At 37.7% G+C, this 22,545-nt stretch overlaps 1 protein-coding gene across 2 annotated transcripts in view; it reads right to left on the bottom strand.

The window, feature by feature from the left end:
* MCC (MCC regulator of WNT signaling pathway) overlaps positions 1 to 22,545 on the bottom strand; it is a 238,381-nt gene that overhangs the window by 157,963 nt on the left and 57,873 nt on the right. The window contains exon 1 of one of the 2 annotated variants that reach the window (XM_063129520.1): positions 17,837 to 18,465. The exons of the other annotated variant lie outside the window; for it this stretch is intronic. Coding sequence (XP_062985590.1) covers positions 17,837 to 18,031 — 195 coding nt within the window. The 5' untranslated portion in view covers positions 18,032 to 18,465. Of the gene's footprint in view, positions 1 to 17,836; positions 18,466 to 22,545 lie in introns of those variants that run through there. 2 annotated transcript variants of the gene reach the window in all.

Raw genomic sequence — 22,545 nt, 5'->3', positions numbered from 1 at the left:
TTCATCCAATATTTTTTAAGGGAAATAGCTAATTTTTCTAGTACAGAGTATCAATTTCCCCCTCAACTTTGTCTAATTCAGCCATCTTATTTTGTAATTCATTGAAGGGAAAGCTGAATGAGTTAAGAGAGACAGAAATAGGATACTGCAACGCATACCTCTGGCAGAAAATTTACCAAGGAAGACAATGGCAACCATGCTACAGCTGTCATTTCACCAGAAATAGTAGCAATATTTTAGGGATTTTATGGTACAACATGCCATAGTATGACATATGTATAGCTAAAAAAGAACAAGACCCTTATCCCATAACCAGACTGAATATTTACAGTTATGGAAATTGTCAGACTCATTCATGAGGAAAAGTACTAATGTGTATCTGACAAAACCCCTTTCCTGTCTAATTACACCCTCTTTTGTATTCCAGTGCAGATTAATTACTATAAATCTAGAGAAAGAAGGTGAGAAGAGGAAATAGTAACACCAGGGAATTGTTAAGAACAGATGACAACATCTGTCACTTTGGGTGCCAGCATCGCTCTACAGCATAAGCTAGAAAAAGAGCATAAAGGCTCCTCTTATGAGGTGTGGAAGATATTATTGCCACTCTCTCCCCAACCCAATGCTCCTATGTTAGCATTCCCTTGTCTTCCCTTAGTCTGTCAAGGCCAAAGTTTTCCTATGCACCTATGCATAATACACCTCAGATGACATTTCTGCTACACATGTAATCTAGTTTGGATTCTTCTTCTTAGGGTGCCTTCTCCTATCGAAGGTTAGCTATCATTACAGGTATTTTTTGTTTTTGATGCTGCTGCTCTAAATAATTGTAAAATTATCTAGTTGAAAATTATCTAGTTTTCCAGCTTGAAACATGTTCTGCCCATTCCAGGTAGCTAACTTGAGCATAAACCTGGGGATTCTTATCACCCTCTGACCATTTAAGGTCTGCCAAGGACTGAAGGCCACTTCCTTACATGTTCTAGCCATAATTATTATACTAGGGACAATTAAATTTAGATATTTTACCCCACCCCCAGCACTGTTTTACCAGATGTGTCAGAGAAAACACTGTTGTGTAGCACATCATTAAATTGCAATATTTTAGGACTCCAGCACTGTACAGATGTCACTGAAAAGGTAAAAACAAAACAAAACTATGAACTGACTATCCCTTCCAGTCAGTGGTATTAAAGGAAGCTCAACTCTAAGAAGAGTTGTAGAACTTATGAGGTATGATATGTTAAAGAGTCATCTGCATGAAGTACTCAACCCTAACCTTTAAGAGATCTAGGCAATCCACATATGTATTTGGGAGTGGGGAGAAAGAGAAGGGGGAGAGGCTTTCCCCACATTCCGAAGCATCTATAAAGCTGGCTGGAGAAAGTTTCTTTGATGGATTGCATGGACCCATATGCTGCACTGTTTGACGAAGTGACTGAAGAGAGAGCTTTAAAGACCCTTCACTTCCTTTCTTTCTACAGGGCTTGCACAAGACTAAGGACTAAGACATACAAGGACTAAGATAGAAAGAGTGGGGAAACGACAGAAAGACTGGTAAAGAAATTTGAGAAATCTTTTCTGGAAGGTAGTACACAGTGACCTGCCGTTGAGAAACCATTCCAAAAGGATATGGTATTTACAGTCTATTTAAGAGCTTAAAAGCTTAAAAATGGCGAATTAAACAAATTTTGCTAACATAGAGAATGTATGTATCATGCATATCTTATTCAGTGGGGCTGTACGCACAACGACAGCCCACCGTGTTGGTTGCAGAGCATACAACTGCCATTTTGAATATACAAACCTAATTTGGGGGTTGTCACAGTGTTGCAGTAGTAATTCATGGTGTGTTTTAGGGTTTAACTCTTGTATAACCCTTGTTCATTGGGTTCACTCTGAGCAGGGATTGGATATGCAAATTGCCACCAGTGGGTGCTGCAGCTCATCATGGGTAAGGCATGTAGTCTGAACCTGGCCAAAATCTAATTATATATAGTGTTCCTTTTTATTTATTTTATTTGTAAATATAACAGAAAAAAAGAAAAAGAAACAAAAAAAAGACAGCAACAAAAAGTGACAGTAACAAAAGAGAAAAAATCAATTCACATTAAGCATTCACAACATCATCAATAAAAAAGAAAAAAACCTATTTCAAATGTATAAATTCATATAAGATGTCTATATGTTTAAATAAATGTCCACACAAGATTGATGAGTGTACAATATAAGTTTAAATGTAGAGAGGGCAGTAAGATCTTCAGAATAATAGGTGGTGGGTATTCATCTTTCCAGGTCTTTTTGAAACTTTAAGCATGCTCAAAATCTACTAGAGTGTTCTAAATATTGACATGAATATTTTACAAATTATTATGTCACCACAGATCCACAATATTCTACAGAATTTACAAAACACACAAAGCAGTTGATCCTCAAATATATGTACTATCCATCAGTGCTACTTGGATATCAAAATATTGGAAAAAATTATGTAACCTCCTGCTCAAAGGCCTTACCAAGAAGAGACATGACAAAGCAGTAACAATGAGAAACAGTGAAGTCATGGAACCTGAGCACAGAGGTAAGGAGGTGGTCTGAGGAGGCTAGAGACTTCCCATGATTGCCGATAGGAGGCTGAGCATGGATGATCAGGCAAAAGAGACTGCTGCTATAGCCATGACTGATAAATGTTCTATAATTTTTACTTTGATTAATCACTCACTCGCTTTGATATTTATTTTGCATTCAAATTCACATAGGATAAATTAATTTCAACAATACTGAATGTGATTTATAACTTTATTATTTGCCCATTAAAAAAGCAGATGTAAAAAATGCACCTGAAAAGCTTGGCAAAGTTCATTATGTCCTGACCACTTTGAGCTCCTCCACCTTAAAAAAACATCAGGAGTTCCTGACTGATGTGACAGTTGCCAATTATATGGGAACATCAAAGGACATGGGAAAACACATTTCTGAATATCCACACTATGACAATTGCCATAAGCCAAGTCATTGCAACAAGAAAGGACACAAAATACCACAGGAAGGAAAGGAGGAAAAATGTGGTGAGACCTACAGCAGATGACTCAAACAAGGAAGATAAAATAATTAACAGATTCGAATTATGGCTTATATTTAGGGGTCCTAGAGGCAGTTAATGATCTCCTATTTAAGAGCCTTATCAAGAGGAATTGTCCACTTCCATCAGCTAGTTTGGTTCCCAGGTTGATTCTGTTGTGCACCATGTTTAAAGGTTACAGTATAGAAACAGAGAACAAACTGAACAAAGGGTGTCTTGGGAATTAATTAATCCTGATATATTAAAACAGTGTTAGGTTTTCTTTAAAAGGAAGAAATGTCCATGTTACTGCAATGCTGATTCGTTCATTGCCTGTTCTCTGTATGACAGAGAAAGTAATGATTTGTTTAGAAAATAGATTTATACCATCCTTAGAAAGGTTTCACTCATTTGACTTCTTTACATATTTTAGCATCTATGGATCTCATAAATAAACAAGCTTCAGACCTGTTCCAAACAACAACAAAAAAAACAATTCGTGATAATTTTTCAGCCTCTCATAGTATATTTTTTTCCATTTTGAAAAGTAAACAGGTCTTTAATCAAATGTTTATACATTTGCCTAAACTGTATTAAAATTTAACTTCTATTTTTCTGGGGCCAAGTAAGTGTAGAATCATAAAGGAGTACGTACAGCTTAAAGAAGCACATACAGCTTAGCTAAGAAAAAAATTGAGTTATCATATTATCTCATAAGATGTCTGACAGTCACTGTAACCATTACCGTGTAACACAATATAATTAATGGCTTGGATTTTATGGACCTTCATGCTCTTTAACAATATTTCTATATTACGTTGCTGAAATAGTAATAAAACACTTGAGTGTAAATTGTAGATTCAATTATTTGCTTCTCTTCGAGTTATACTGCTTCCCTAGTTTTCTACCATGAATTCAACTTGGAGCATCTGTCTGTGAAGCAGGAAATACAGCAGACAACTATCAATTACACTTTCTGCTTTTCTCCTCCTTCCTCTGCACCAAGTAAACTCTATTTTGATACTCTTAAGAAAATTCTCCTCATACGTATTTACATAAAATCTGAAATGCCACATACTATAGCGTTCTCAATAAAACTATATAACTCACAGTTCCTGCTCCACAGCTCAGCACTAGGCCACAAAAATTCCACAGAAAAGTGTTTGTAATGTTTATTTAAATTGCTTGACCAAAAATGAAAGAGGTTTTTATGCACAAGCAGGTACATTGCTGTTCAAGTTGATGCATTTTATATAGGAAAAAATGCCAATAAAGCTCCTAAGTATACCACCAGCTTCCATAGGGTGGGGTGACAACAAACCTCCAATGGAGAGTGTAACTCATGGAAAGAGTGTGAACCTGAGATGTTGGTAGAAAGAGTGTGAACCAGGATGTTGGTAGATTGAATTCCTTCTTGATAAGGATCCTTCCTCATTTACACTGGATTTGGGGTTGCGATTTCTGCCCCACTTGCCCTGTCATCCCATTCTGTTTTGGTGTGAACTGCTGCTTTGTTCTAATAGTGCTTCCCAGTGTGGTTTTAGGAGAGATAAGAGATGTCTTCTACTATTATGTCAGTGCCTACTATTAAGCCAGTGTTGAACCCAGTGGCCGGATTCGCATGATCACAGGTGTAGAAGCAGCCATTGTGGCTTCTTCACCCGCCCCCACGCCCACTGTTTACATAATTCCAGTGCTGCAGTGTGGGTTGGAATGTCATTGGAATCCGGTGGGGGGGGGGTAGCTTTCTACTCACCCTACAACCCACAATATGCAGTAGGGGTTGTGGGGTAAGTACAAATCCACCCTGCCACACTGCATGCCAGATTCGGACAACATGTCAACCCACACTGTAGTGAGGGTAATCATGTAAACAACAGGCACTCACGCAACATGAATGATGGTGGGGGAGAAGCCATGTGAATCCAGTCTCCCAATCAACAGATCTTTGCACATGGCAGCAGGCTTCATGCATATGGCTGCTTGTAAAGAGATCTACAAACAAGTTAAAAATGTTTATTATTAGGTTTTGGGGGTTGAAGGGGAAGAAGCAGAGCATCTTCAGAGAGGGGGCAAGCTCAGAAAGTTTGAAAAATACTGCTCTGTAGACAACTCAATAGACAGCTAAACATTTCAGTCATAGTGTGGGGAAACTAGCGTAGTCTTTTCTCTCTCTCAAGACTTAACTCAGATATTTTTATAGGCTAGTTCTGCTGCAGACACGTTTCAGGAGAATTTTAATTTTGAACTGTATTTAGGTGAACCAATTGTTTTAGTCACAGGATTACTTTCATGAGGATTACCATATCATAGTGATTTTGGCAAAAACAGCAGCCACAAACGGCTGGAATACTCAGTTTTATCCCTTCTTTCCTTTACATCTGCCTTTATCCTTACATCTGGCTTTATCCCCAATATTCAGAGATACTGGCTGGAGTTTGTCTTCTTCTATATCCTGTTAAACAGTACTTGGTTGACTACTACGTCAGTGAGCTGTGGTTGGCCATAACAAACTGCATAACAAACTGTCTGGAAGTCTAAAAAAGTCTTTAATATCAAAAGCCAAGTGGCTGGGTGCTAAAGCGTTTGTATTCTCATGCTTTTAAGAATTTTCAATATGTGCAAACAGTGGCAATCGATGTTGAATGTAGCAATGAGAAATTACTTGACACTACGTGATCTGGATCCACATTGGCAACATATTCTATCAGTTAGTACATCAACTACTGCTACTACCCCGTGCTCACAATTCCAGGTATGTTCTTGTGTGACCTATGTGGAAAGAATCCAAAACACTCCTCCAGAAGCAGGAGACACATAGCCAGAAAACTACTAGTGCTGTCACTTCTGCTGTCTAATTCCTTGCTGGATGAAAGATGCACATTTTTATTCCCATAGGTGAGAACACACATGCACAAAGTTCAAATTCTGTGGGCCCTGTCCTGAATTTATTTAGGCACAGCAAAAAAGGTGGTATCTACTATAATAGGCATGTCACCAACAATTGAACTTGCCATCTTGCTAGCAGCAACCATTGTGTTTAAAGTGATAAGATTCAGGGACCAGATGATGGTTTGCTGTTAATCTTACAGATTCGCTCTATGCAGATGTAGGTGTGCAAAAGTGGCAGCAGCAGCAAGGAGCAGGTTTTTTTTAGGGTACCATGTACATAATAAACTCAAAGTAACTCAAATTTAAATTTAAAAATTGTTCCCCCTTTTAACAGCTCTGATTATGAACTCCAGCCAGTCTAGAAATTATCTTTCTATTATAGGAGCTATTGTGCTGTATTGGCAATGGACTTGATAGTTTGCTAGTATGAAATAATGATTGGCTACGGAGCCCAATCACAAACTGTAGCATTTAATACCAAATAGCATCAAATCCTAGGGGTATACTAGAATTGAAATTATCCCGATTTACAAGTTTGAGGACATGGCCTGAAGGCAAATAACACAAACATTGCTAAAGCAATGATCTGGTCAGTTTCTGCATGGGAGACTGTGTGGGAATCTATGCATTGTGTCCAGTTCTTTGGAAGAAAAGCAGGATTATAAATGAATTGTAATAGAATTCTCAAAATGCTCTTCTTTATTTATTTAGAGAATAAACAGATTCTTTAGAAGAAAATCTCTACTGAATAACAATTATTCAATATGATTTATTTATATGAACATTTCTTTCATTTTAAACCTTGCAACTTATACGGATATATATTATAACATAATATGTGGTTTTTGCTGGATCACATTGCATAGCTGTTCCTAGTAAAGATACATACACCCATAGGAATTTATTACTCCTGAATTAATATTGGTCTATTAAAATAACATGCATTAAATTAGAAGTACTTCCAAAAATCACACTGACATAAATTCATAATATATTTAAAAATATCTTAGCATTCTATAGCAAGTTCTTTGCCCCACACTCCTTCCCCACCCCTGAAATTCACCATGAGAATTTAAAGATTCAAATTAATAGCAAATTCAGTTTCTATGTCACCTGAAATGGATATCGCTGGTATCCCACAATAATTTCTTTGTGACATTCTCAAGTGTCCTCAATTAGCCTTCTACTACATATTTAGGAATTATATCACTTTTTTTGTTCCTAATGAATAATGGTGTTTTTATTCATATGCCATCTGTGCAGAGATACTAATAACACAGGAGGCTATAAAGACCTGAAGCCAATCACTTTAATGAAAACTGAAGACTTATTAACCCAAGAATATTGCTATATGACATTCTGAAAATAGCAACTTATCTATACATGTTTAGAATCAGTTATTAGCTTTTCATACCATCTATTCTGCACAGGAAAATGGATTTACCATGAAACCCGCCAATAATACAGATATACAGGAATTCAAAACAATTTCCAAGGATTAAGAGAACAGCTCATCCATGAAAGGCGATTAGTGTATTTCTTTGACTTCCAAAAGGAATAGGTATAGAAACTCAATTGCATGGCCTTTCATAGCTCTTAAACAAACATTCCTAATCAGAACCCTACATCTTGAAGAATTGGAAAGCAGAGTACCTATATATGAAAAGGTAAGCCAGAATGGTAATGAATCTATACATCTCTACTGAAGAAATCTTTGAAAACTAATAATGCACCAGGTGGGAAATCATGACAACCGCTAAGCTCTTTTGATGCTGCTGCTCTTCTTCCTTTCTGCTCCAACCGTTTAGCTTTCAACATTTTTGTTCAGCTTTGTTTCACTGCGCCATGCTACAGGCACCCCTGGAGCTCTGGAGAGATCGTTATATTATATAACTTAAGGCAAACAATAGGTTCCCCTTAAGAAAAAAAATGGGAGTTTAGGGAATGGCTAGTTGACCTTGCTACTGCATCTTACCATTTCCAATTCTATCCACCACCACCCACAATTAGAATCCTTTCAAGGGAATGAAGGCTCAAGAAATTTTGAGGATACTTAAGTTGCCTTATCTTTAATCCGCCTCGATCCAAAGGGAGAGGTGGGGAAGAAATAAAATAATTATGATGCTGATGTAATTCTGAGAAATGTTACGGACAGGACCTGAAAACTCCACATCTTGCAAGACATGACCACAATTGGCACTATTTTGAATACAAGTAAGATGGGGAAGTGGGGAAGGAAGTGCACAGAATCGGGAGTTTCTACATTCTCCAGACATTTTGCCTTGTGTAACTATTTTGTGGGCATTTAAAACCCATGTCCCTATAGACCAAAGACTACAAAATTAATGGGGAAATCAATAGCTTGCATTGAAATAATTTCTGTTATCGAACTAGAACAGCTTTTGATTTACTACATAGTCACTATGCTCATTTATACAGCCATTGTTAGACTTACTCACCTCAAGTCCATCATCCTCAAATATATCACTGAGGTGAGTACTTTTTAAATTACCAAAGCAAGAAAACTAATTCTGTGGGTAATAAAGTCCTCTTGGCTTTGAAATGGGATTGAGAGCAGCTTGGCTTTGAAATGGGATTGAGAGCAGCTGCAAAAGGAGCTCCAATCTGGGAGACTGAGTATCAAAAGGCCTAAAAAGCTAGTATAGCACTCCACAGTGGGCTGTCTTGATGGCGCAGGGTTGGCACTGTTCTGCTGTGAAACCCTGTGGTATTGCTGGTGCAAGATGGCAAGTTATTTATATGGAGGGAGGCAGTGCAGGCTTTCTGGTGGCTATTAGGCTTCCTGGGCCCGCCCCATCCCCTGGCTTCCGTCGCCTTCCGCCAGTGAACACCCCCTAGCACTGCGCCCGAGCGAGAAAAGATGGGGAAGAGCTGCACTGACTCGCTTGGGGAGGACATGTCGGGGTAAGTCCCTGACTTTTCTGCTGCAGGTCTTTTCTGCTTCCTTAGAAAATATAATCGATGCAGCGTGGATTCTGAGCCACCGTGGGACTTCCAGAGCATACAGATAGCCCCCTGGAAAAAGCTATGCAATGGGCAAGGTTCTGCACATTCTTCCCATATCTCCCTCTAACCTGTCAAGGTGGAGATTTTGCAAAGCAAATTAGAATATATATGACCATCAAACTGGCAGTCATCACTACGTCACTTTGGGTTTCATCCAGGTATGCAATTTCAGAATAGCATTGGCATGAATAACACTGGATGAGACCATCCTAAGGTCAGAATTCCATTTTGTTCAATCTTTTTAATACATTGTAATTTAATGTCTCTTTCAACTGTTATTACACAGAGGCACTTTGGGAGGGGGGGAAAGACTGCTAGAACAGATTTATGATCGATTTCCTTATTACTACTGATATCACAGTATGAAACACACAAAACAATATATGGAAACAACTTTACCAGCAATTAAATCAACCTGACAACCAGATGACTCATGGCTGCCGTAACTATCTATATCAATGAATACTTTCATTGAAATCATAAAGAAGTCCAAATGTAGCTCATATTATGTAATTAGGATACTTCTGTTCCGTCTTCCTTAGAAAATATCAATCATATAAGGGAGAAAGAGGCTCATTTATATGCAAATGCTGAACCAAGACTAACAAAGTTTCCTCTTGCCAATGTCATTGGAATCAGTTGTCAAAGCTACTTAAATGCAAACCTTCCTGGTTACCACAAGGCACCTGTTCATAAAACAACCTTTTGTTCATTATATGTTGACCTTTTCAGTCATCCACTGGAAAGCGCAGGGCAGGAGGACACACACACATGACATGAAACAGAAATATAGTTCAGCATCTTGGCCACCACTTAACACAAATGGTGACATCCTTTTCTCTCCTTGTACCTCCCTGGTCCCCACAGATCTGCTCTGGAGGGTCCCCAAACTCCCTGGAGCAGATCTGAAGGGCACATCATAGCTTTTAGGGAGATAGCTATCCATTTTTATGTACGTATCTACCAGGTGTGCAGCAGTCTAAACTATTAACAACTGGACTACACATTATTACAAGATCTCTTGCCATTTTTTCTTTTGCGTTTGGTGGGAAATTCAGGGATCCAGTTATTTAATGCAGTGACATATACTAGAATTCATCTTACTTATTAATCACACCATTCTTCTATCAATGGTGATTTTTAAAATCACCAAGCATGGTTTTTGCAAATACCTCAAGTTGTTTTTTCAGCCACAATCATAAAACCACTGATGCCTTCATTAATTACAAATTTAAATGATCATTTTAGAGAGCTTGCTTATTGCATATACTTGAATTAATATGAATTACTTAGTAACCCTTTATTTTCACACTTTCAGTGATTTAAAAAGGTGAAAAGGTTGATTCCTCCTAATTCTTTTAATCTAACTTTGTGTCAATTGTCAGTGTGTGTGTGTTTGGGTGTGTGTGTGTGTTACACAGGTTTTTTTAATGAGTCTCCCTCACCGTCCTTCAAATTTGTCTCTCTAAACCCAGCAAAGACGGAAACCAATCCTCCACCATTTAAATGTACTTTAGAATAGTGGGAATAATTCGCTCTGTAACTTTTCAAACTGCATAAGAAAAAGGTAGTCAAACAATATCAAGGGATATATAATATGATCACGTGATTGCATTCATTTCTCCAGCGTGTCATGACAAAGTCAACAGCTTATCATGCAAGCTGGCACTGAGCTCACAGAAGCTCATGGAAAAATATGAACATTTAAAGGGTTTTTGAAAACTACACAATATACCTGCTAATATAACATATACATTTGCTTGTGACAAGTAGATTTAAAATTAACCAGTTAAAAAGTGTGTCCCTGGACTTCCAACTAAGGTAAAAAGATCTTTCAACACTTATACCACAATCCTATGCATGTCTAATCAGAAGTTAGTCCTATTAATTTGAATGAAGCTTACTTTCAGGTAAGTGGGTATAGGATTAAATTTCTGCTAATAAATTTCTGGCTATGTAGATAGAGGAGTTAACTTGCTCTGGGAAACTGTGATACTTGGAATGTTATTCTCACACAACACATGTTCAGTCTTATTAAATCTCTAGTCCATGGAGCATTTCTTAAATGTGCCTTGCTATTGCTTGGAAATATTTTAATAGAAGACAGATAAGTTACATAATCTTTGCAATTTTTTCATTAGGAGGTCTGGAGAACAGCATTATCTACACTAACAATGTCTGGGCATTTGAGTAATCTTTTTATAGTCCTTCAATTTAATGACATGCAAGCCTGAAACATTCTGTGTGGCTGATAAGCAGCTCGCACCAATCCAGAAAGTAAACATTCTTTGAAGTTACTACGTTTTATACACTGAAAATGTCATACATCTGTCATGCTAGAAATAGCACATATTGATCATACCAGAAATGTTACCTCTAAGCCAGACTACAGTTGATTTTGTATATGTGATTTTGGCTTGTTTTATCTCTGTGTTGTTCTCCCTATCAAGCCTAGAGGGAAAAATATACACTAAGGATCAAACTCATATTCTAATCTAAATTTTTACATTGGCAACACAGACACTGATAAATAATCCACATAGCTAGATAACCTACATAATACATAGTGGACATGCTAGGGAACTTGATCAAAACTACAAAATAAGTTTCAAGAGATAAATGAAAAAGTTTTGCATTTAAATAGGACAAAAATCAGATGTGCAAATGCAGGATGGGTGACATTTGGCTTGCAGCAGTTAAAAAGGCTAATGCAATTCCAGACTGTACCAACAGAAATATAGGGTCCAGATCACAAGAAGTAAATAGTATCACTCTATTCTGCTTTCATCAGACCCCACCTAGAGTTTTCAGTGCCAGGTACAGCAGTTTAAGAACGATATTGACAAACTGGAAAATGTCCAGAGAAGGACAACAAAGATGTTGAAGGGCCCATAGACCAAATCCTGTGAGGAAAGGAGAACTTGAAGTGCATTATTAGCCTGGAGAAGATATTAAGAGGTGCTATAATATCTATCTTCAAATATATGGAGGACTGCCCATAGACAAGTGGTTCCCAATTGGGGGTCTGCAGACCACAGGGGGTCTGCGGAACCCACCCAGGGGGTCCATGGCACTATTCACATATTCACCATTCATTTCTGGAGTATGCTGACGACAAATTCCTACCAGAAGTAAAATATAACATCACTGAGCACCTGCGTGATTTAGCGACTAGCTTCAGAGATTGCTTCCCTGCACGTAATCCTGAAAACTCATGGATAAGGAATCCTTTTGAATGTAGTGATGTACAACTAACAACCCTATCTGCGGAAGACCAAGATGCACTTATTGACGTGACTTGTGATGGTTCATTGAAAACATTTTTCAAAGAATATAGACTGGACCAATTCGGGGTGAAGGTTTTTCCTGATTATAAGAAGTTAGGTGAAAAAGCTTTGAAACATCTAGTTCCCTTTTGTTCCACATATCTTTGTGAACAAACATTTTCGACATTTTGTTATATGAAGAACAAGCATAGAAATTGGCTCTATGTTGATCCAGTTTTGAGATTAAAAGCAGGAAATATTTAGATAACCTTCTAATTTAGCCAAACTGATGCCATCCAGATACTCTGGACTATAACTGTCAGCATTCCTGACTACTAGCCATGCTAGTAGTGTGTTTCATTTGCAAGATTGGAGATGATCTGGCATGAAAGGGTTAAACTACTGCCATAACAGAGGGGATTTTTGCAAGACAATTACTCCAAAAGTATATAAATAGTACATGTAAATTGTAAAAAATATCCAAATAATGTGAACATTTGTTCATATGTGTGCATCTCATCTCATAAGCTAACATTAAAAGTAAAATAGATTTTGGGAAGGCCACCCATTTTTTTCTGATCAGAATTTGTAAGTTACAAACTGTAAGATTCAGCCCTACTGATTAATATTTAATCCCAAAAGTCATCAATGGCTTCCAGGTTATTAATGGATACCAATGCCTAGCTTTTATGGCTGTCATGATGATAATGCTATATAGCATATTATATGGGACTGACAGGTTACAAAATGAAGCAACTAATTTTAAAATCCTATCAAAAGACAATTACAATTATTCTTAATCAGAGAGGTTTTCCTATTTCCAGAATCTTTCTCTATTTATAAGAGTCATTATAGCTCCACCAACTCTAAAACTTGAAGGATTGGATCCAGATTTAGACACGAGCAACTGAACTGGCAGAAGTGGACTTATGTGCTCCCTTCTCCCTATGGAAAGCCCTTAAGCTCCCTGAAATTGGTACATAGAGGGCTGGGCAACCCTGCTGAATGTGGTGTGCTGTGGTGCATGGGTGAAGAGGATCCCAGGAGGACGTTCCTCATTCATGAGTGGAGACCTTCCGTCCATAGAAGGCAGATCCTGAAATATTAACAAACACAAATTTTGAAAAATGTGTAATCTGATACAAATGGAAATGCACCGGCACCATTGTTTATATATTTTGATGAAAACACTATACAATCTTTATCTTTAGTTTACAGAAAAATGCTGAGAGATAATACTATTGTTTCCATGACTAAAGCCTGATGTGTTATTTCAGAAGTATGAGAGATTCATAAGAGTGCTGCTGCTGCTTCCTGAACCACCCATAACATGAAAAGTTAAGGACCATGCCTCACCTCCTCCACATACCAACATTAATACAGTTGCAGCATGAACTTGGTCCAGGGCTTTTCATTTTATGCTAGTAACACAGGAAGGAGTGACTGAAGTGGTTTCACTCTGCCATGTAAATGGGACTACCATATTACGCATTCATTGGAATCAGAACTCCTGTTTTAAGTATACTTTGGCTCTGTGTTATAGAGAAGTCCCTTCAGAACTTAGAAATCACACAATAGCATGGAAGGCTCATTCTTGAAGAGTTGTATTAAAGTTGTTGGCAGTATAAGCTACAAGTCAGAAGACAGTACTCATGTAGGAGTTCCCATCTGAATTATATACAGGTGGCTGGCTGTAACCTCACAAACACCATTATTCTAGGAGCACAGAATTTTTATGTGCCAAAATGTCTGAATTTTTCACTTACCCTCCCCACCCCCCACAAAAAAACAAAAAACTGGCTAATGGCATATCTTGAAATACTATGAAAAAGGTCCAGAATGGGTATTAACATGAGATACTTGCAACTTTTGGTGTAATGTAGTCCCATTATAATGTGATACAATGTCCCAGGCACAGTATATTCATGACTACCAAAACAGGATAAACATGCTCAATAGTACAAAATGAAGGACAGCATGATACACCTGTGACATTTTCTTTCCAACTTGAAATTCATACAAAACCTGTTCCAGTTAATGCAATACAGATCTTTTACCTGTATGGCACATCACTTATAACAAGTAGAATCATGCCTTGGAAAGTATTCAGAAATACAATTTATTATCCTGAGCCTGAAGTACTTTTTTCCTAACTGAAAGCATCCCTACGTTATCTCTGACTAATATTTGCTCTACCATTTGGCCAATCTAATAAGCCACATTCAAAATAGGGTTTACTTAAAGCTTTGGAGGCTGCCCTCTCACAAGTCTAATGATTGTGATGGAAACTAGTATCTCTTGTCTACAAGATGAATATTACATGAAATCCTTATCTTTTTATTAGGCCAATTCAAATGTTATATAATAGCTGGGCAGGAAAGGACAGCATCTTTTCTTTTCAATATGTTTCCTTCTTAGGGAAAATTATCTTTATAATAAAAATAAGGCTTTTGGATCTGCCCACCATTCTGGAAAACTTCCTCTATTGGCATGTATAAGTCATGATAACAGACCTGCTGAAACCCACTTCAAAAATGGGTCTTTCATGAATAAATGATACCATACACAGCTTTCTCCTGTCATTTCCCCTACACATTTTCTGCATCTTTTGATCCCTTTTGTTGCTTTGGGTTTATGCCACAGTTGAACAAGAATTACTTATATCCAAGTACTTGTTGACTGTAGCCTGCATGTGACTACTGCCTTTCATGCTAATCATCCATACTAAGAGATGGGAGTAAGCATATTCTGGCTGTGAATCATCTCAAGAACACTCTTGCTAATCTCATGTGTGAATCAGATGATTTGTATATAAACTAAGATTACTACAAAGGGACACTCGTAGAATTGTGATTACTACAAAGAGACACTCGTAGAATTGCATAACCTTAGTAAAAGTCTCAACCACAGACAGCTCAGTTTCATTTAATGACCGTCACACTACTGTCTCCCGGTGGCCAAGTACATGTAATCAAAAGCTACAAGAGAGCAAGCACATTGGGAGACAGGAGCAGGAGAGAAAGAGAGAAAATGACAAACAGAGCAGAGGATTTAAGAGAGAGGGAGGAGAAAACAGATACAACAGCCATGATGACAGGGCATCAGAATATTTCAATAAACCACACATATGTGCACACACACACTGAGGGAGAGGAGAACCAGGGATAGATAAGCCTAACATTAGAATGGAATTGGGTAAAACGTTGAAATTTAGAATCAAGTGACCCAGCATTGTATCTATGAATTGTAGTAAAAAAATGTGGGAGACAGTATAAATCATGATGTCCTTATATAACCCTAGATAAGTCTCTCCAGTATTAAAAATATCATAAGGTGGGTTAAAGTTCTATTCAAATAATAATTTAAAAAAGCTTGCTCATGAATGATATATTGGTCTATCTTGATGAAGGTATTACCTTAGTATGGCTTTTGGATTAGAGCTAATATTATAACATAAAGCAGAGAAAATTAAATATTTCCTGCAATGGATTCATAAAGTAATTTTCTTCCTTATCACTGATGTAACTCATAAACCCAGAAGATAGTTCACTTTAAAAAAAGAAGAAGAAATCTTTGAAATCAGCCCAAAATCAACTAGAAGTGTAATTCACAGCTCCAGAATCAAACTGCTGGAGTGATCAGCAATAGCTTTAAGTCCCAACACTGGTATAAGAGCTTTTGGGACTCATCCCTAGAATCAAAACAGCAGCCACTATTATCTCTGCCAGAGCCAAACATAGCATTCCAAAGCACTGGAATATCCAAGAGTCCATTCATCTGTGTATAACCATGCACTTCTTATCCATTATGCAGAATTAACCTGCTAAACTGAACGGAACTAGGTAGCTCTCTCCTGCTTCACCAATACAAGATTCTGCTTTATCTGCAGTGGCACAAACCACTGTTAGTGCCACCAGGCCCACCACAGATTATTCCTCTCTAGTGTTACAGTGGTCCACAATAACAATGTCATGGGAGAAACCATGTCACTGGGCCACTGTGAGTTTCTATACACAGAAGGATAATTGTAATATGGAATGGATCAGCAGAGGAGCAGAACTAGACTGCTTGCATTGTGAAAAAATGGACACTTAGAAATGAGTCAATACAACATATGAACGTGTTCAAGATTCCAGTGTAAGAGTCCTAGCTTCATCCCATCCACATTAGAGCATGATTTTAGAAGTCCATGCATGATCAAGGTTAGACTTGAATGTTATCCCCAACAGCTGCTATACTCATGCCAAGATACAGCTTTTGAAGGTTTGTTGTTTTTACCTACAATAGGTGTCATGTTTCTCATCCTATGAGACATGCCTTTAGATCATTATGACAGACAAAAAGAAAGAAATTTACTCAACAGTATCCTGCATTCTGTATAATAACAATGGCAAACATGAAGGAGAGCTTTGGCCAAGAATTCTGAAGCAAACAACTATAACTTAGAAAAGTGCCTGGTGTTTCTATGCTGATCAGAGAAGTTTGCAGAACTCCCAGTTATCATTAAAAGGCTATAATTTTAGTGGAAAATAAAGGCTTAAAAATGCAATACTGTAATGCAAAAATGCATAATACAGAACTATCACCTGGTCATATCTATTTCTCTTCCCTTTGCCCAAATTTGACAGGATCCCTGTTTCCTTGGTGCCTTTACATTTCAAGTCTGTGACTTGAGTAAACCTCTCTTTTCTAACTGACCAAAAGCCAGAAATCATAACTCTATAAAACATCATCATCCATATAGATTTTGTCCTTCTTTCTATGTAATATTTTATATGCACACACTAAAAGAGAAAGAACAAAGATCACATATCCACTGAAAAACTGAAGATGGCTAAATAATAGGCATTGACATTAAAAGTTTGTATTTTGTGACAGATTTCAGGGCATTTCCTAGTGATGAAGGTGTGCATCTCAATAGTCATCAGATCTGAAGCCTCTGCAGGTTTACCTGGAAATAAGTCCAGCCGAGTTCTTCTGGACTTACTCCCCAATAAGTGTGCAGACAATTTCAGCCTTAACCATAAAATCGGACAGCAAAGACAATATAATTTTCAACAACCAAGAGAAATTATTTAGATCTTGCCATCAAGACATCCCCACTTCTTCACAGGACTTATTTAATCTGTCAGCTAAAATTATATATCTTTCACCTGAGCATGCCTTAATATAAACAGCCATGTCACACGATTTCTTGCTGAAGCTGCTGTCTTAATATTAGTTTTCTATTCCCTATTCTAAATTAGCTACCATATGCTTGATTTTGACTGGAATCTCTCTGCTCACTTTACCTACTGCAGAAAGGAATACTGTGTGGAAAACACTGCACTCAGGAGGTGGGGGGATTCCTTGAAGCAGAGTGTGAAGGGGGGAGCTTCTGTACAGTTGCAACCGTTTGCCTTTTACCACTTAATCCTTACGACTCAATCTCAGATCATTTCCTGGGTAGTGCTGCAAGTCAGAACAAGGTATACATATCCATTAATCTTTAATTGCATTACCTCCAGAGTGGATACCCAAAAAGGAACACACTGTATTTGGAAAACAAAATCTAAGAAGCATGAAAAACAAGGACACTAAAGCCACTTACCTCGCTCAGTTCTGCAGAGTCATTTCCATATTTCAGGGCAACTCCAGAATTCATGATTAGACTTTCCAAGGCTTGACTGCTTTCTATGGATTTTAAGGATTCCAAGCTTTGCTCCAGAAGATTCAACCCCCCCTTCTTTTCTGTGCTTTTCCTATCTTGCACATTTTGCTCTAGACAGCCATTTTCACTCAACATTTAGACAGCCTAAAAATTAACAATGCACAGGGTCTCCTAAAGAGAGACAAAAACAAAACACACACACACAACAACCTGGGTGCCGATTCACAAACAATCCATTGCTGAAAAATACTCATTAAAACACTGCAGAGTTTACCGCCAGACAGAGAACAGACAGGCTGTAACGATCTTCTGGCGACTAAAACTGCCTGGGAGAGCTGAGCCTTAGTTTTATGCCTTCATTCTCTTCTCCTCACAACCCCCTTCCTTTTCTGCGAGATCGGAAAAAGCATCTCTCAAGGAGTTAAATGCATTTGGAAATATTTTGGGCGCCTCAGAGACACTCGCAGCCACCAACCCGCTCTTTCGTTAGATCCTAGTAGGAGATGGAGGACAGAACAGGACGCAGACCTATCGTGCTGTTCACGCTAAAGTTTCCCCTTCCAGGGAGCCTGGAGTTGTAAGTGGTTTATGATCAAACACAGCTGTCTTGCTGCTGGCTACAGGGTGCATGGAAGGGGCGGTACCAAAGGAAGGAGGGACTGAGAAGAGGACGGGAGGGGGAAGGAAGCAGAACACACATGCTGTGGAAAGCTCACTCTGGAACTGCAGGCATCTTTCCAGAGTTCTGTGTGCTAATTACAAATCACGTAATTTCAAAGTACAAAGCAAAATAAGCATCAGAAGAAGTCAACTAGTTGGCTGTGATGCCAGTTTCTAATTTCCAATAAAGTGACCTTCCCTTTGTGATTCAGAAGAAAGCTGCCAAATTAAAAATTTACAAGCATTTGGGGCAGATACTACTGAATTTTTCAAGTATTATAAAACTCTATGTTCACTTGAAGACAAGAACTTATGAAACACACTGAGCAGCCCAATTTGGAATACAGAACATCTGAGATCCACCTCCCATTCAAGACCAAAATTCCTATGGAAAGCATTCTTCTTTTTTAAAAACCTAAAGACAATTTGACATATATTTAAATTTTATTTTACTGTGTCCAGAAATCTGTCTGACCTAGTTGTTTTATAAAGTAATCAGTTTTCTTCACCTTTCCTGATCAGATTTCCCTTGAAATGTGTATCATATGAGCAAATACTTTTTTGTGCCACAAAAGGTAAGATGAAATGCTTTTAAAATCTATTGCAGACAAAGCCACAGATCATGTTTTCATTGCAACTGCAAATTAAAAACATACTTCTAAAAATCAAGCAAACCAAGTTCCAACTTCTAATACCTGATGCCTTGAAGCTAACAAAGGCTAAATAATATAGCTGACAGAGACTAAATAAGATTGCACTATTTTATTTATTACAAACACTCCATACTGCCCTGCAGTAGAAATTCATGGGAAGATTTACATAAAAGGAATATACAAAAACAAATGCAGAGGAAACAAATCATAACACACAGACTAAAATGGTCTATGATTATTAGATAAATTAGATACTATTCTATGTTGGCAAATGGAGCTGCCTAGCTACTGGGCAACTGTATTCAGCAACTGTACTGGGCAACTCCCAGAAAAAAATAAGGTCAGCCTCATATGTATTTTTTTTAGGGGAGACATCACACGCACCCAGCATAGCATCATAATGCTGTATAAAAAGTCATAAACAGAGGAGTGCATTCCTACTCTTGCAGGATTCTAATGACAGGGTGAGAACCTCAGCATTGAGAAATATAATATACAGGGATTTTTTTAATCTTCTAGAGCAAAGGAAGTACACAATTTAATTTCCTGCACACTATCTCAAGTCTCCTATGAAAGAAGACACAGGATGGAAAATTAAATCACTGTACTGCTGATTCAATAAAATGTACAGTACCAGACCCACAGCTGAACTACTGTAAGTTATGTACAGTATACTATCTATAACCTTATGAACCAAGGTGTTCTTCAAACCAAAGCACAAAGGAAATTGTTGTGTGTTTGTGTATTATGTGTACATATACATATACACATGCACATACTTTATTTTCTGTTTGTGAGAGTATATATATATATACACACACACACTACTTGCTTGTAAGGTAATAATTTGAAACAAAACCAGAAACACTTCCACTATCTCCCCTGGGTGCCTTGCATGAACCAACAAACTTGCCTCTAGAGTCTTCAGATACTCCACAGAGAAACATATATTTTGTTCTCATTTCTATAAGAGAATGGCATCCTGAAACAATAAGGAAGTTCCTCTGGGACTAGAGGCAGAAACAGAGCTTCCTCTCAAGGGAGGGGCTTCCTCCTATATTATTTTATCAGAGCAGCATATGTGTTTCATTTTCCCCATGAAGAAGAATCTTGTGAAGTAGGTTAAGAACGTACGAACATTAGATGTGCCATGCTGGATCAGACTGAGGGTCTTTCTAGTCCAGCACTCTGTTCACACTGTGGCCAACCAGCTATCGACCAGGGACCAATAAAGCAGGACATAGTGAAACAGCACCCTCCCACCCATGTTCCCCAGCAACTGGTGCAGGTTAAGCTGATACACTGTGATTGGCCCAGGGCCATCCGGAGAGCTTCACGGCTAGGTGGGGGTTTAAACCCATGACTCTTCATTCCTAATTTGACACTATAACACACTGGCTCTTTATGAGACATTGGAGCCGTCACTAAAGCTAACAGAGAATCAGAAGAAAGAGTTTCTGAGAAGATTTTGGCCCATTCTGTTCAGACAACCCCCACCTCAGCATTCTTTGGGGACAATATCCCATTAGCAGACATCTGCTAGGCAATGAGATGGATCACTTGTCATACCTTTATTAGGCACTAAGATTAGACTTGTGTGGATGCTGAGTTCAGGATAAAGATATTAAAAGCCTTCACCAATCTACTAATCAGAGTATGCTCCCTGGGAACTCATCCTGGGATACTTGCTTTTAATTGTTCCTTCAGGAGGGGTTTGGAAATAAATTTAAAGCGATAATAGAACAGTTATACTCTCAAAATACAGCCGTAGTGGTAGTGAATGATGGTGTGACAGATAAGATACGACTAGCCAGAGGGACAAGGCAAGGTTGTCCGCTCTCACCAGTCCTATTTGTAATGGTAATGGAATTATTGGCGAATGCAATACGAGAAGATGAGGAGATTGAAGGAATAGGTAGTATGAAAGAAATTAAACTGAACATGTTTGCAGACGACACCTTGTTGACGATAAAGAATCCAATAGAGAAGATGGGGAGAATTAAACAGCAACTGAGAGAATTTGAGGATATTACGGGGTTAAAAATAAATTGGTCTAAATCAGGATGTTGTTTAATTATACTAAAAAAGAAGAGAAAGATTGGGAAGAAAGGGGAAGAGAAATGAGAGTTAAGACTCAGATTAGATATTTGGGAATAAAAATTACGCAGAAGTTAGAGAGTTTAGAGAAAGAAAATTTAAATGTTTTAAAAAAAGAGATTTTAGTAAAACTGGAAAAATATAAAAGGTTAAATTTATCCTGGTTTGGAAGAATAGCATTAATAAAAATGAAAATTTTAGCAAAGATAAATTTTGTGTTTAGGATGCTACCAATAAAAATTTCAGAACTAGAGTTAAAAAGTTGGCAAAGGATTATAAATAATTTTTGTAATGGTGATAAGAAAGCGAGGGTAAATAAAAGTAAATGGTATTTGAGTCAAAAAAAGGGAGGATTGGGTCTCCCGAATATTACATTATATTATGTAGCCAATAGATTAAGATATATTGTGGAGGCAATTTTAGGATTAGGGAACTTAGATTGGATGGAAGAAAAAAACATGAGTAACATAGAGACTAAATTAGAAAATGTTTTTTTTATGGAAGGAAAAAAAAATGGGTGGAAGGTATAAATAATCCGCTTTTGAGGTTTCACTGGGAAATTTGGAGTAAATATAAAGGGGCGCTGCTTCCGAGCAGCTCTCCCTTGTCACCGGTAATATTGTTGAAGAATTTCCCGGAGGAATTAAAGAGTAGATTAAGCAAAGTTTTAATAGAAAAAAATAAAATGAAATTAAGAGATTGGTTAAGAGGAATGGGTACAAGAGAGGACATAGAAGAGGTCTTGAAGGATAAAAAGTTAACTTGGTTAAATTATAGGCAATTAGAACAATGGACTAAAAAGTGGGTAAGAGATAATGGAGAGTGTAGAGAATTAACAAAGTTTGAAGAATTAATAGATAAGAAAGATAAGGAAAGGGGGAAAAGAACAGTGTTAAAAGGGTTGATGAGCGAAATATATAGAATATTGGTGGAGAAAGGGACAATGGATAACTCGGGTAAAACGGTTTGGGAGACAGATTTGAAGGTACAAATAGGACAACAGGGTTGGGAGGGAATATGGAAACAAAGAGCGTTGAGAAATATGTCAGTAAGAATAAAAGAGAATTATTATAAAATTGTATGGAGGTGGTACCTAACTCCGGTTAGATTGAACAAGATAAACAATCAGCAAACAGAAAATTGTTGGAGAGGTTGTGGGGTTAAAGGAACGTATTTGCATATGTGGTGGGAATGTAACTATGTTCAGAAATTGTGGAAGATGGTGTTTTTGGAAATTGA

The sequence above is a fragment of the Elgaria multicarinata genome, chromosome 6 (assembly GCF_023053635.1).
Source record: "Elgaria multicarinata webbii isolate HBS135686 ecotype San Diego chromosome 6, rElgMul1.1.pri, whole genome shotgun sequence".
Taxonomy (NCBI): Eukaryota; Metazoa; Chordata; class Lepidosauria; order Squamata; family Anguidae; genus Elgaria; species Elgaria multicarinata.
The sequence above is the reverse complement of the archived record's forward strand: the minus strand, read 5'-3'. Positions and strand labels throughout refer to the sequence as shown.